The sequence below is a fragment of the Rhea americana genome, unplaced genomic scaffold (genome assembly GCF_003343005.1).
Source record: "Rhea americana isolate MKP2758 unplaced genomic scaffold, rheAme1 scaffold_10, whole genome shotgun sequence".
NCBI lineage: Eukaryota > Metazoa > Chordata > Aves > Rheiformes > Rheidae > Rhea > Rhea americana.
This window is the reverse complement of record NW_028185039.1, coordinates 2,347,364-2,363,418: the sequence shown is the minus strand read 5'-3', so window position 1 is coordinate 2,363,418 and position 16,055 is coordinate 2,347,364. Positions and strand designations below refer to the sequence as shown.

The following is a 16,055-nucleotide window of genomic DNA, read 5'->3' as shown; positions in this document are numbered from 1 at the left end:
AAAGCCTTCAGTAKGGTTTGCATATGAATTTCACTCCCATTATACTGAACTACAGCCATTTCACTTTAGTTCAGAGGAAGGATATTAAAATCATGCCATGGAATTTAGTGCAAGGAACTACAGTCAGCTAGATCAGCTGTGTATGCGCCTCCTCCATTTCTGTCTCTTTACTGCTTAATAGCTGCCCTCTAATGTGGGGATATCAAGGTTATCTCAGAAATGTACTAATTCCAAAGCTTCTGACCATCCACGACTTCCAGTGAAGCAATGAGGATGCATCTCTGTTCAAATATASAGCTTGCAAATTGTTTTAAGATCCTCAGAGACAAAAAACTCACCTAGAACTTTGTTTCTCTTAATACAGACAACAGCAGCAACACAGCTACAACTATGTGAAAATCTTGTATTTCCATCTGCAAGTCTTCAAATAGCACAGTTGACTGCCGGGATTTTAGATCTCAGCGATATAAACATGGTACTGGATCTTCTCAGGACCAGAACAGTTCAAGAGAGCTGCCTGTTTATCACAGGACAGCATTCACCTTGTAGTTGCTGCTGGCATAACTATCAACTCATTCTGTAATCTGGGTAACATGGCTATCTTACAGTTCACTTTTTTTTTTCCTTTCTATCAGAGAGACTCTGAGGAGAAGGCAAGGGAAATAAGCATGAATACTGCTCTGCCAAAAGATTTCCAAAAATCTCTATATTTTTGGTTTTGAGCCAAAGCCAGGGGGAAGCAGGGGAGAAATTGGCAGCAATTTCTTTTAGTAGATGCACCATCTTAGGAAGTGGAATCTACTTACACAGCAAGATGCAAGAAGCAGTTGATGCACAAGGATAAAAAAGGACATGAGAGCCCTCTGCAAAGGGCAGCAGAGACCCCACAGGGATGCYGAGACACACATCATGACGCAGAAGAAACCTGTGGCCACCAAATCAGATACTGCAGTATCCCCTGCAGTAAGGGGATACTGCTGTCCTTGGGCTGCCAACTCTGGCAGTCAGGGGGAAAAAGAGGCAGGATCTTTTGAGAGTGGAGAGGAATGGATCAAGTTTGTGTCAGCCCCTGTAGGAAAGTGTCCTTGTTACAGTTGTGTCTGAGCAACACTGGGAAAACTGCTGAAGACAAGATACAACACCTTAAGCTCTTATGCAATCTCTGGCCTGATTCTAGATGTGAACTGTCTCCCCAACCTGAGTCCCAGGACCCAAAAGTGATGTAAAAGGCCAGTCCGAGGTGAAAGCCAAACCTAAAAGCTGCCAAGCTCCCTACATGGTCAAACACATATGGGCCCTTCCGTTTCCCTTGAGAGAGATGGGGTTAAAAAGAAAATAGCTTCTGTGAAATGTCTATTTTTTCCTCCTCTGAAATGGGTAAAAAAGAAAAAAAATAACRAAAGAGTTGCCATGTTACAGTCGAATTTGCACTGTCTTCTCCCCTACATAAATACTACAAGCCTTAAGGACTCCATGGGATTGCTCTGACTGGGACTGCACCATACTGAACAGTTCTTCATGGGCTGCCTCCCATAAAAGCACAGGTGTTTGAGCAGTAGGAAAGGTAAGAGGATGAACTTTTTTTCTTTGGGAAAAATGATCCCACCAGGATAATCACAGTGCACTCAAAGCATATATACAGTGTCTTTGCCAATCCTCAAATAATTTCTCTAATTATAGGAATGGTAGAAGCTGATGCCAGAAGTCATTTTAGATCAAAACTAAGATCTGCTAACATTGTGCAAGACTAGTGTTTTTTTTTTTAAAAAAAAAAAAAAATCATCAGCCCAGACAGTGCTGTTCACACCTGGGCTTTCCTAAATTTAACATTTTAGCATTATCAAATAGTAGGTAATGGATGCATCACACAGATGCTTCATAGGAATGACAGATGTCTCTTCTTCTTCATAAAACAGCCTTTTGCATGACATAAGACAATAACTCTTCTTAATAGCTATTACAACAGAGTTAAAAACATAGATAAAAAAAAATCACCTTGAGGATGAGTGTAGGTACTCGTGAATGGAGCCATTTAGCCCACCTTCAGCATGATTTCATGCAAAGTAGAGCCTCCCTACTTAACAGCTTCTCCTACAAGGAACCCTAAAATTTCTTCYGGTATTTCTGTTCTGAGCATCTCTTACAATGTTTGAATACATCAAAAGGCTGCTCAGAGACTCACAGATGGACTGAGCATTTTCATTCATACCCCACTGCCACCCTGCTGAACCTCTCTTTTCACCCAGTGACACCCATTTAACCAATACAGGGTTGGTCAGGTGCTATTTCACTCATTGCCTGGCTAACACTAAAGCATTGGCTCTGGAAATTATGTCCTTCAGATACTCAGTCCTGTGAGGCACTGATTTTACAAAGGTAACACCCGTAGCACTCTGCAGGATTAGACTCTAGGACAGAATCTCACTGAACAAACAATTTCAGTTTATCTCCTTGCTCCCTAAGTGGCACCAGCTCTGGCTGCTCAACCATTTTGGTCTACAAAAGCTGATCTCCCAGCTTTCTAGTGAGGTTTACTCTACACTATACGGGATAAAACATCTTTTCACCTGTCCTAGCTTAGGATGTGCTTTCTCACTTAGAAAAAAAAAAAAGAAGGAAAAAAAAGAAAATCCACCACTTTAGCACTAATAAAAACAACATTTTCATATTACAAGTAACTGAGCATCTCATACATCAGATAAGCAAGATACATTTTAATGTGGAAGGGCTACTTGAGAAGGTAGAGGAAATCAATGGGCAGAAATTGACCTTTTCACAGCCTTAGAAACTTTGAAGGGTTTAGGGAATAGACAAACTATTGAYTTTCCAGCATCATGCAACTGTACTGATTAAATAAGATCCCACATGTAGTATAAACTCTACCAGATGCATTCAAGAGAACGAAGATTCTCAGTGCCCACTGTGATTTCAAAAAAAAAAAAAAAAAAAAGTATCATGCTAAAACTAAAATATTAGAGAGACTTCAGCTGCACAAACAAGCAAACAAGTAAGTGCGGTTTAGCAGCAAAGGTATTTACTTACTGACAGTCAAGAAATGTTGGCTTGTAATAAAATGGTGGCATCTTAGATTCATATTTTGCTTTTGCTACATTGTTTCCATTTGAAGCCATAAACTGTAAAAAGAGACAGAAAAACACAAAGAATTAAGAAATGTTATTGGTATTTTCCCTCATCCTCCACTGATTCAACACAGAAATAAAATAACTGGGACAAGGCCTTTCTTCACTTACTGCGAGGCTTCCCTGGCACTGTGCACAGGAGGAGCGCTGCACAGGCTGTGCCTGCAGGCCAGGGCTCAGAAATTAACCTTGGCAATGTGTTGACATCCTGGCTATGAAGTACTTCACAGAGATGTACCCAGGCTGGTTCATTTTAGAGACAGGGCACAGAGAACTGGTGGTATCCAATGGCCCAAAGCCTTTTGCTTAAAACGTACAGAGCAAATGCTATCAAATCATTTTGAATTGGCTGCCAGTCATCTGGGCTGCTGTCCCTTCCAAGAGCTGTGCCATCCATCGGCAGGGACCACAGGGCTATCAAGCTGCGAGAATCAACCTCATCCTCTGAGATCAGATGCTTTGTCTGCTCAATATCCCTGAGGATGAGTCCTAGCCCCAGTCACATGTGCACAGTCCCCATAGAAGCAGAAAGCAGAAACTGGTCACAGTTTGGTCTCCTGCATTTCCCACCTCCAGGCTAGCAAATGCACTGGCTCCCAGGGACTCCAGCACAGAAATTAAGCAAACCAGAGGGCAGAACCTGACACTAACTTTAAGTCTCCATATGTTAAGACTTCAGAAAGGTAACAGTCCCTGACAGTAAGCCCTACGCTATTTGCTTCAGTGAGGATAACATCAACTCTTCCAAAATGATTCAATTTTTTGCAAAACCATRCCAATAACCACAGAAAGGAGCTTGTGGGGGATAACATAGTAGGATGATGTGCTGCTCTACAGAACTGCCTTCAGTAAAAACTTGTTTCTCATGTAGAGCCTAASGGTTGGTCTTGCTAACAGCCCTGAAAATTCGTTCTCCCAGTTACTCCCCACAGACTGAACAAATGGGGCTCACAGACCGAAGCAGGCAGAACACAGCAGCCTGCAAGCTGGCCATGGCTCAAAGATCTTGTGACATTTTACTGAGCTCAGTGGGTTTGGGTGAAGCCAAGAACTAACAGCCACAYCTTAGCATTGACCAGCACTCAGATCTGCCACTGGTGAGTGGTGAAAGGCCCACACGATGCTGTGAGGGCCAAGCCAGTAATCTCTGACTAGTGCTTGCAGGTGCTGACTTCCTTCATGCTGCCATTACTTGGTGATGACACACTCCTGTTCCCATGTATGTCAACTGCCCACTTGAGTTCTACCATTAGCTACCAAAAACGTGGCCTACAGCGCTCTCCCTCTTTTATAAAGTAACCCAACAACACAGTTACCGAAGTTTTTATAGCAGGATAAACCTCACTTATTCTATTTTACCTTGGAATTGGAAGAGATTTTGAAAATTTCTTTAATTTAACTTCTTTAATTAAACAACAAAAAAGTGCTATTACAGTGTTTCAGGTCACAATGGAGATACTAGAAGRTGAAACCTTTTGAAAAAGAACAAGGGACAGAAAAAAAGGTCTACATTAACTACTGYTTACGGCACAAGGCAGCATGAGACACTTTCTTAGCTTATTGTTCTCAGGCAAAACTTTAAGACCAGGACTGGGTCTAGCCCTACGAGTCTAGAGACCTCAGGTTTTAAATCTGGACTTAAACATTTTTCCTGAAAGGCCTGCTCCAACTCGCTCTTGCAGCTCRGTTCCTAAGGTATAAGCTGACACCTGGCACTTGAGCTTTGTAGCCAAAGTGTTTTAAGTCCATTTACTACCGTTTAATAACGGCAACACTTATTTTGGACTTGATAGCCATCTTCAGACACAACTAAAGAGGGTAAGAACCCTACCTGCCATGACAGCCCTTCCTTTGATCTCTTGCACAAATGGCTAGCTGAAAACAGTGCAAACATGCCACATACCTCCTTATTCATAAATTTTGTTCAAATTTAGTGAAAAGTACTTCATAGTTGTAAGAAAAATATCCTTTTCCAGGTAGCACATGCTAACTATGTTTTGTTCTGTATTATATTCCAAGCATACTAGCAAAATGAGCAACTAAGTTACGTTCTGTTCTATGTTATAGTTCTGTTATTTCTAAACGGGGGGGGGTTGCTGTTTTCCTGTTTTTTGAGCTTCTTGAATTTACAAATTCAATCTATTTTCAACAATCAGGGAAGAGGGGGAAAAAAAGACATGTAAACAAAGGCCCATTTTCCTCATAAGTCACATGAGTCTATGAGCTGCAGCTTTCAGAAAATCCCCAGAGCTACCACATACAAGAWAAAAATCAAGGACTGGTAGCATTCCTCACACCTTTAAAGACAGCAATAGTCAAAGCCTATAGGCTYCCTTGTGCGGTTTGCATTTAGTAATATCACACAAATCCAGGCAGGTGTGTTGCATACATTGAGAGAATTTATATTGCAGGAGGTCAGTTGTTCAAGACTGGAGTTTAAAAGTTTTCAATGCCAAGCAGAACAAAGCCATAACTAGTTAGGCTGGCCAGGGGTTGTAGACTAGAGCTAGAGGTAAGATGTGAGCAACAGCAGAGAAAATGCATTTTGAAATTAMTTATTCATAAATAGCCTCTGTTCAAAAATTGTTGACAATTTTATGGTGGTGGTGGGGAACCTACACAGCTTCTTCATCACATTCTTATTCCATTTTTCAGTCAGATTTAGTAAGTATAGAAAGCTTGACTTTGCTCCCGCATTCAAAATTCATTTAGACATGTTTTCTGAAATCATGCTTGTTGTGACACCTTTAGAAAGAAGTGTGTTTTACAGCTTTTTTCTGGTAAGGAAAGTAGAGTCTAGGTGGCATTTGCACCAGTGATGTGAAATGCAGTGACCAAAGCTAGTTGGTATTTCAAGTCCGAGACGTGCGTACCTCAACTTGGGCATCATCCCAGTCATCTAAACGGACTGACTTCACTTTGCTGACTTGTGGAATATTGCGATGGATTCCTGAACAGTTTAAGCAGATGAAGATTCCCAGGCTATGTGATGCCCAGTCTGGATCTGAAAGAAAAAAAAAAAGGAGAGAAAACAGCGTGTGACGGGGTTACCAAATTTAGCACAGCAAGAGGAAAGAGAAACAAGATGGGACAGGGGACGGGAGTCGAATTTAGAAGCCACCTGAGCGCAAGCGCCCTGACTCTAAAGGCCTCAGATGAATGCAAAAGCATAGGCACGTGGGAGTTTATATTAGTAATTATACCAATCACACTGACCATTACAACAAAATTCTCGTAAGTACGCATGCAGATGTCCGCTTCTGCTCGTTTAGGCAAAAAACACCAGATTTGCAACCTCAGAGGCAGCAGCTGTTCAGAGAAACCCAATGTGCAGACAACTGCGTTGGCCCAAGACCTCCAACCTCACTCACTGCTCAGAGGAGGAGAAGAGGTAAATGTCACCCAAGGAGGGAGCGCCCCTGGCACAGAAACCAGGCACTACAACAAACAGCTAAGGGAAATCGTGCCGTTCTGCTGCCTGGCTTTTTGGAATTATTTTAATTTAATTTTTCCCCCCCTCAGTGGGGGCATTGCACAGAGCCTCCTTCCTCCCGCAGCTCCTTTGAGCCAGGAGGCTTTTCAGCCCCGGCCTTAATGGAAAAACGCCGCGAGCGGCGGCTCTGCACGTTGAGCGAAACCACGCTCGCTGCTCCAGCCGAGCCCCGGGAGAAAGAGCTTCCTTGTAAGTCGCCAAGTCGGACGCAAAACCCTCACGCGAGCCGGCGCCTCCACCTCTGGCCCTTCTCCAAATAGCCCGCCCTCCCCCAAAATCCGAGAGGCCCCGCGGCTCCCCGCGGCGCCTTTGATGAGCGAGGGTAGGCCTCCTCTTCTCGCAAACTGTCGTAATTTGTTTATTCTCCCACAGTAATTACGCTAAACGCTCCACGCAGCGCAGCAATTATTTATAAAAAGCGAGGGAACACGCTTTCCGCTCCGTATACATATTTAATGGTCTTGGCGCAGCCGAGAGCGAGGACGCGGGCCGGGCTGCGGGGCAGCGACGCGGCTCTCGGACGGGAGCCTCGTCGGGATCCGCCACCAGCCGCCCTCCCGGCTCGCCCCGGCCGAGGGCAGTTTGGCGGCCCGACGGCATCGTTGCCCGGGTATAAATCCGCCAGCTAACCAAACAGCCTGATCGCGCGCGGTCGGCTCCCCTTGGCCACGCCAGGTTTGGGTGCCCCCAGGAAAGAGGGGCAGCTCCCCAGACGGGCCCGCAGGGTCGGCGGCGCCAGCTCTCTCRGCACAGGCCTGGGACGGGCTTCGCCTGCGCAAGGTCTCCCGTCCTCACCCTAGACACCTGCAACCGAACAGCAGGCCTGGCCTCCGCGGGTTTTACTTCAGCAGTTCTATCCTAAACACGCAGGTGGATTTCTTCACGCTTTCTAGACTCAGATTCCCAAAGCCCGCTTGAAAAAGCAAGCTCTCCCCTGCCTGCTCTGGTGTGTGCTACCACTCTGGGAGACAGCACACYTTCCTCCAGCAAGGAAAAAAGAATCTATTTGGGCGGAGGAACCCAAGAAGAAACAATTCTCAGGAACACATGGAGGGATGCCAGCTCTACCAGACACCGAACCATCATGCACCCAAGGCGTCTCTTCTCGGCATGGGTGAACAGCACCTCAAGCAAGGAGCTGTAGTCACAACCGGGGCTGTAAAGTCCTGCTTTCCTAATGCCAACAATATTGTCTTTAAACCAGWCTCTTAAGCATGCATCTCCTCCACTCCACACAAAGTCAATGTTTAACTAAGAAGGCAAAAACTGGGCTATACGCAGGAGCATATCTGCACGTTTTGCAGAAGATGACAACACATACGTACTTCAGAAGAGCAGACTACAGTGGCAGTGGTGTCAAGACCTAACTTTTGGAAAAGCTGATCTCAGCTTGGCCTCRCCTACCAGCTACCTCCTGCTGGTCACCTTTCCTTCAGTGTATCCTCTTTCACCGAGGTCCAAGCTCCACTTCTATCAAACGACAGCATCAAACACAGCAAACGTAATGGAGCACCCTGAAAGAGCTGCACATTTAGCCCTGCCTACCAGGGACTCGGATACCAAGCAATTCACATTGCCACTATGTACTAATAGCAACTTCTTGTCCGTTGATGGTCTGCTTTTAAAAATATATATCTCAAATCCAAAAATCACATGGCAAGGGGGGGATGCAAGAGTTGTACATTCTTGGCTGTTTGTGTGCTGCTTTACTGTGACAGCTGCAGCCCAGAACTGCACAATTTGACAATTGTTTATGATGCCAAAGGGAACACGAGGAAGGAGAATAGTTCAAGATGTCTCAGGAGTTGAATTGGTGCCCTCCAAATCAGAGGAGATAAAAATTGCTAAGTACCAAAACCCTCTAGAACTGATTTGCCAGGGCAACTCTCTTTGAAATGTCACCATTAAAATAACTGATTAACGATTTCTCACTGCTTTTGCTATCCTGGCTGAAGATACCTGACCGAGAAAGTAAGCCAACCTTTCCCTTTCCCCAACCGTGACTGGAAGCCAGGAGGAATTTCTAAGTGCCATCTGAACACGTCAGAGGGCTATGGACACACACTACCCCGCAGGCTGGCATGCCCCTGTGACACGGTGGCACCGCACCCGCACAGGAAGGAGGAGGGCAGAGGATTCCCTTACTCCATCTTCCGGAGCTCTCTGCCTGTCCGACTTCCCCTTCTCGGGCTCTGTGCAGTCCTATTCTGTGCACTTGTGACACAATCTCCAGAGAAACCTAGCTACGAAGCCTCGACGCCCACAGAGCTTATCCTGGAGCTGGTAGCAGATCCCTCAGCAGATGGCTGCAGACCTGGGTTAATACCCAGCTCTGTAGAGATGGTTTTTCAAGCCATTTGTAACACTTGCTGGTGTCAGCAGCTACAGCGTTCCCTCAACCATTTGCAGTCTCTGTCTTCACTTGTGCTCTCCAACCCTAAATATCTCAAAAGGTCTCAGCTCATGGACATGGTAGATAAGGATAGAGATCTGTTAACCTTGCTTGGCATAATCATGGATTTCAACCTCTCAAATGACAGTGCTAGTGCAGACTTAAAGATAAGACAACATTTTATCAAGCATGTGATTAAACTCACGTAAGTGTCTTTACATAACCAAACAAGAAAGTTTTGGGGCCATTACCACCCGTTAGTTTAGTAAATTAGTTTTCCTGGGCTCTGCATTCAGCAGAAAGAGAGGTTTCCTCAGAGCTCACATCTCTGCATTGGCCACAGATGGATTTAGCAAAATATGCCATCAGACACAGGAACTTGGATGGTACAAATGCCTCTCTCTGCAGCTAGCTCAAGTTCACCTTCTCGTGAGACTCTTAAACTGTCAGTGTGTGTTCTCCACACTGAACATCAGGAGATTTCAGTAGTTTTATTTAAGCTGTTTTATCTGTTCTGATCCAGCAAACAGTCACTACCACGCATTCCTCACTCTTCCAAATCATGCTACGTTGCCATTTCAACGCACTATTCACTACTTGGGCCCTGCTCAGAACAGATCATTTTTCTAAGCCTCCAAAGTTTTAAGTGTTTCTGCAAACAGCAGTAAAGCCTAATGAAAACTCTCCAGCATTCCTAAGTTGTAAGCAAATGACTTTATTCCATTATACCAAGCCAAAAAGAATAAAGACTAACAAGGAGCAAGGGAAATATTAAACAGAGCACACTGTCATGAGTGTAGAAAGTCACTTATCCTTATGCATCATCATCCAGAATATTGGAGGCCAGCTGTAGAGCGCCTTCACTGTAGGACGTGGTAGACACTTTTGTTCACTCATGCACAGATTAGAATGATTTTCAAAATAAAAATATGATGCAACTTCATTTAAAGCTAAAGCTAAACTAAGCTAAACAAAGCTAAACTAGACTCAGAAAAACGATGCCGGGTTTGTATTTTTATAGCTGGCTCATCTGAAAAAGAAGGCAAAGCAAGAGATTAGAGAAATATTCAATTCAAAACCGAAACACTTGGGCAACACTGAACTGAATTCAGAAATTAAGTTCCCCAATCTTTTGCTACCACAGGTCCAAGGACAATCTGGATCACAGAACAACCAGCTCTGCAGCTTGAATCCAGCATTACTAAGCACAAGAATAGCCCATGGAAGGAAAAAAAGGCTAAAATCAGAAAAACAGAACAAAAAGAACCTTACATAAGACTTAGGGCGAATATACAAAGCAAAAGGTGAGTAAAGAAGACCTGTAGGTGGGACAGCAGCAGAATACAGTTCTTTCCAACAACTCTTTCCTCTATCCAAGATATAAACTCAGGGTTCCCATCTCCAAAGCCCTAAATGCCATTAGCCCAAGTAAAATCACACAAATCAGAGCAGCTGCAGACTCAAAGTACTCATAAGACAAGAACTCAGAGTCCGTAAATTTACTCATATGCCCCCACTTGACCTATCCTGCCTTAAACCACTAACAGTTATTGCTACAGGCCAGGCCAAGACAAGCATCCAAGAGCATGGGGTGAATGCACAGCAACCTCCCGTGAACGCCTCCACCAGCAAGTACTGCTGCCTCCCACTCCCCAACCAACATCTGTGATAAGAAATTATTGGAGAGGAGAAAAGGAACTGTCTAGGCCTGCAAAGCCTCCTTTACTGTGTACTAGGAAGGTAATGCATATCCTACATGCATGTAAACATGGGAATTTTTGTACAATCAACATTATTAAATCAACAGCAGCTGAACAGCAAGCAGAAAAGGCTTTACTTAATACCACAGTCAGGAGAACCTCATGTTCTGCACTAAACTTCTGCTGCTATTTACTCTGGAGGAAAGGCTAGAAGGTTAATAAACAGGCCCTAGTCATGCATGTTTAAAAATAACAATAAAAGACATTAAAACTAAAGCCAAACAGACTCCCACCAACACTTCACTAAGTAGGAAAATTTCTCGGTGAAGGTATTAAACATGCCAAGGTCTTTTTATTCAGCTGCCAGGTCTCAGCAGCCCCCTCTGCTGTGGTCTGCAGACCACAACAGTGCTGCAAACCTGGGAACTAGAAAAGGACAAACTGTCACCTTAAAGTATGGTCAGAAAGCACAGTCACATTAAGCAGTCTTGGTTTCAAAAAGTCCTTTTCACTGCAGAACATGGAATCGAGGGAAACAACTTCTGTGGGAATTTTTCCCATCACTCTGTGTACACCAAGGGAGATGAGCTGGCAAATTCCAGGGAAGAAAAAGAACTATTTAAGTTAGAGGACAATGGAGGTGCGGGAACAAGTTTCCACATTTAGCTTGAGAATGAGAAGACCGTTTCACGCCATTAGAGCAGCGAAGCTCTGGAACAGCTTTCTAGTAGGAGGTAGTGGGGGCAAAAGAGAGAATGAGTTACAAGATAGAGCCCCATCATTTCATGGGGGGGATTAGAAGATGTCATTGCATAAGACAGCAAGAGACAGGACCCGAAGACTCAGTCAGTTCTCTTCTAAATCTGTGTTTTTAGGACCGGTGATTAGATAGTGGATGGAGAGGTTTAAAGATCAAATCTTTTCAATACCCTCCTTAATCCAGAACAAATCAAGCAATCCCCTGCATACATGTATTTTCCTGTAATCACCACTATTTCATGAAGTCAACAGAATGAAATAGCTTCACTTACTTTAAAAATAAGATGATGCTGAGCCAGTAGAAAAAGTGTTGGGAACAATCTCAGTTGTACATCTCCTCATAGGCTTTTATATACACTATGGCACCCAAAGGCCAAATACACCCAGCTTCACAACACAAGGGTGCTCTGATGCAAGATTTCCCTCTACTTCTCACCTTCTGCCCTTCGGCTCTTCCTCCATCTCCCCTCCCTTCTGCACCTCACAGACAGAAATTAGTGCTTAACTAATGCTTAACCTTCCTTGAGGGTCCCTATCCCAGTAATCCCCACAAATAATAAAAATGAAAGTGATAAAAACAAGCCAAAGAAAACCACTGCTGGAGGGTCTATCCTGCTTGACAGGATTCCCACTTCTGTCTTCAGGGCCTCACTGTTGTCCTATGACAACACAGGACATAAGACGATTCTTGCTCAGTGGAAACACAACCCTAAGCCATGGAAAAATGAAGCAGAGAGCAATATGCAAGGTCTTGTTATGCCCTGAGATAACCATCCATCTCATGATGTGAGGAAGGATTGCCCAAGACAAAGAACCACTAAAAAAAAAAATAAAATAAAAATCCTGCCACGTTAGTCTTGAAGAAGAAAGGTTATTCTAATACATCAAGAGCCATTACACATCTGCAATTTGGAAAGATTGCTCAGTTCGCATTTAGGACTGCATTTAACATGCCATCTTCCTTAGTGAAAGCACATCTTTAAAACCACCAAAATAAACATGCTGCAAACCAGCATCTAGGAACCAGACTCCAACATAGAAATGCGTAATGACAGTATCCGATGCCCCAGATAACTTTATTCTAGTGACTTCTGCCTCGTAATTCAGTCTCAAAGGTGCAGCTAATGCAGTTTCATTATTCATCACAGATGAATGGATAGAGCTTTTGCAACTACTTTTCTTCAATTCAAAACAGCCTTTCACTGCAAAACAAAGTTTTGCAAAGATACAATTAATAAAAATTAATTAGAAGCTTTTTAAAAACAACACAAAACCCTGCAGATGAGAAATTTATCCTCTTTGATCTTTCTCCATTCTGATTTTCAGTCTCTGCTTCAGTGTCCTCCTGCACTCCCAGCTGTCATGGCCAGGGGCCCTGTAAGCCCTTTTGTTATTCTGGAGATAGATCCTCAAAATCTTATCTGTGAGGATTTTTGCCATGCTCCATGCAGATACAAGTACATATATTCTGTGGACAAACCAAGGCAATGGAAATCCTGAATGTGGTAGTCTTGGTTGTGGGACTTGCCCTCAATTAGGATTATTTAAGTAATAGATTCTGGTCCAGTCCAGTCCAGACAATAAGTAAATTTTGCTTAAATCTCAGCAAGGATCCAGCTACGAGATGTCTTCCACAATTCTGTGGCGACAAAGTTACCCACAAAGTCTAATAGAAAAAGCATTCACTCTCCTGCTGCTCCCTCTCCATCCTAGGGTTTAGATTTTTGCACGGTCACAGCTCAGACACTGTGATGCTGAGCTGCAGGGTCTTTTGCAGCAGGAACGCACATTTTTGTTACATGACTGTAATACCTCAGACAATTCATTCTTCAATGGCTATGGCTACTGAGCCTCATCAAAATGCCAAAATGGTAACAAAAAAAAGAAACCATTTGACAACAGAAGAGGGGAAAAAAAAATGTCCACTGACTGGCTGACTTCTGAAACAAAAATTTCCAGGAGAAAAAGAAAAAACAGCTAGTTTCCAAATACACAGAATTAAAAAGACCAACTACTACACCAATTTTCTCTTATTATATTTCTGACTCATCCTGTTCTTTGTCATCAGTATCCCTTAGCTCAATGGCCATCTCTTATCATCGGCCCTCAATTAGCTGTGGGGTTTCAAGGAAAGGAACACACCCATTTTAGAAGTAATAATAATAAATCAAGGATCCTTATCCCATCTGCACCTGACCAGCAATAGGATGGCACATGACACATGTGGGAAAGGACAAATAGCTCCTGCTTTCCCATCCTCTGTTCATTCCCTCCACCCCTGCTCTTCCTTCATTCTCACTTCATTTTCTCTGCTTCAGTACTTTTCCTGTTTCTAGCTGTCCATTCAATTCCAGTTCTCACTTTTAACTTTCTGAACATCCCATTTCTTTGATAAGAACACATTTATACGTCATTCTGGAGCTCTCGGGACACCAGTCAGCACAGGGCTGAAGCTCCCATGACCGTGCCCGTCCGTTTGGCCGCTGCAAGCCAAGGGAAGGAGTCCTGTGATCCCTCATCTATATGGGCGTAAGCACGCTTGCAGATGGGAGAGATATCAGCCAAGGGACACACCGCTATTCCCACCCCTTTATTCTGCGCCCACACTAAGAATGGCTGCAGCAATTGCTGTTCTTGTTTACACCGGGATGAATACCAGAATTCAGAAGGAATATTTTATGCATCACCAACAGGCACAAGGTATGTGTCTGTTTTTCAGCTGGGTTTCAAGTAACCCAGGGAATACAGTTGGGGGAGGTATTTCAAGTCTACTGTCACTCCCAGACAGATGAGCACATCACAGTGCCACGAGTAGCATTCATCAAAGAAACTGAAGCAAAGTGATCACTAAAAAAACACCGCTTAAGAACAGAGTTCCAGTCCCAGGGAAATAGCCCTGTGACAGTTCAGAAGAGAGCCTGAATAGTATTAATATAGCACATCTTATGTTACAAAAGATACTGGCCCAAATTCTCCTCTCGAAGTTTCAAATTTACTGAAGACATCTCTGCAAGCAAGCATCACCAAAAGCAAACTACGGCTTTGTTATTTTACAAGCCCATCTGGAGTCTTTAACAACAACCATCTTTTCCCCAGCATGAGCTACTTCACTGACCTACAGCTTCATCCTGATCCTGCTGCTGCTGAGAAACTTCCCACTTTGCGGAGGGGCTTTACATTACACACAGCACAAGGAAGAATTATCCCACYGATCTGAACGGCCCCAGCTTGTAAAGTCTCCTCCAGAGAGGAGCAATTTAAGGAGACACCTATTCAGCGAGCCCCAGCTGTGCTCGGCAAGGTAAGTACAAGGTGGGTTGTTGCAGTTACACAGCAGCAGCAGCCGCCACCAGCAGAGGGGTGGAAGCAGGCAGGGCTGCACCGTGCTGCAAAGCCGTTCACGCTGTTCAGAAAGCGCTTTGTCCTCTCTAGCCAGATACTGGGGGACACAACACATCTGAAGATCAACAGCATTTTTCCAAATTGCAGATCAGGATTATAAACCCATTGGTAACAGTGCAAGCTGCATGGTAGTATTCCACAGACACTGAAATTCCAAAGAAATCCATAACACACACAGAAATTAATAAGGTTCTGCTGAAGTTTTTTGTTTTTCAAACCAACAGAACGAGATGAAAAAGGACATCCCTTCTCTGCATCTCTTTTAGAAGCATCCTGYTCAAGCTAATACAAATTTTTAGTGTCTTCTGTGAGGTGATTAGAAAAAAGTTAGTTGTTATGCAAATCTGTAAGATTTTTCTCAAAAGTAAGTCCCATAACATCATGCAGACCAGATCATCGCTTTGCTCCACAAGCCTTGGGCTTTCCTGTGATCACACCTGGACCCCAACAGTTCACTCATGCAAAGGACAAGGAAGACATGTCTAGCTCAGATTTTTCTCTCCCTATAACCTCTGTGCATAGCAGGTCTATGGACATTTTAGCWCTGTCATCTCCACTGCATTAAGTGGGCAAAGCCTGCAAGCCTGCAGCCTATGGCATGTTGGTCAAAGGTTGACAGGCAGGAAGAGGCATGGCAAAGCATTTGGTTCCCTGAATGTGTTTGCTCACTGGTACAGCAGGAGCGGCAACAAAAGCCATGCTCTGTTTGCAAGGCAACAATAATGAAAAGCGTAAGCGGGCGCCACGTACCCACCCTCGCCGAGCTCCGACGGCCCCGCTCCCTGCCTGCCAAGCAGCCACCAGCCACCCGCTCCGTGCCTGGAAACCCGTGCAACTTAATTAAATGTCAGTGTCACCCATGTGGAGGGCTCCGTCTGCACTGCAGATCACACAGGCTCAGAGACCTGCCGGAGTAGCCTGGGATGACATCAGCATTGCCACAGCTGGGAGTGGAGCTGGGCTGCGGGGGCGGAGGGGATACCCTCCCCCCTGCCTCGCCTGGGGCTCAGCCTGGTTGCCCTGACACCGCAAACTCCCCATTGCAACCTCTTCCATGCATCCTGCCCCAGTGCATCCTACCCCACTGCACCCCCTTCCTTGCATCCACCCCAGTGCATCCTGCCCCACTGCACCCCCTTCCATGCACCCTGCCCCAGTGCATCCTCCCC

At 44.5% G+C, this 16,055-nt stretch overlaps 1 protein-coding gene across 1 annotated transcript in view; it reads right to left on the bottom strand.

The window, feature by feature from the left end:
• Nucleotides 1–16,055, bottom strand: part of ADAP1 (ArfGAP with dual PH domains 1) — a 76,302-nt gene that overhangs the window by 58,706 nt on the left and 1,541 nt on the right. The window contains exons 2-3 of the mRNA XM_085300497.1: nt 6,014–6,144; nt 3,043–3,134 (exon numbers count right to left, since the gene is read on the bottom strand). Coding sequence (XP_085156623.1) covers nt 3,043–3,134; nt 6,014–6,144 — 223 coding nt within the window. The remainder of the gene's footprint in view (nt 1–3,042; nt 3,135–6,013; nt 6,145–16,055) is intronic.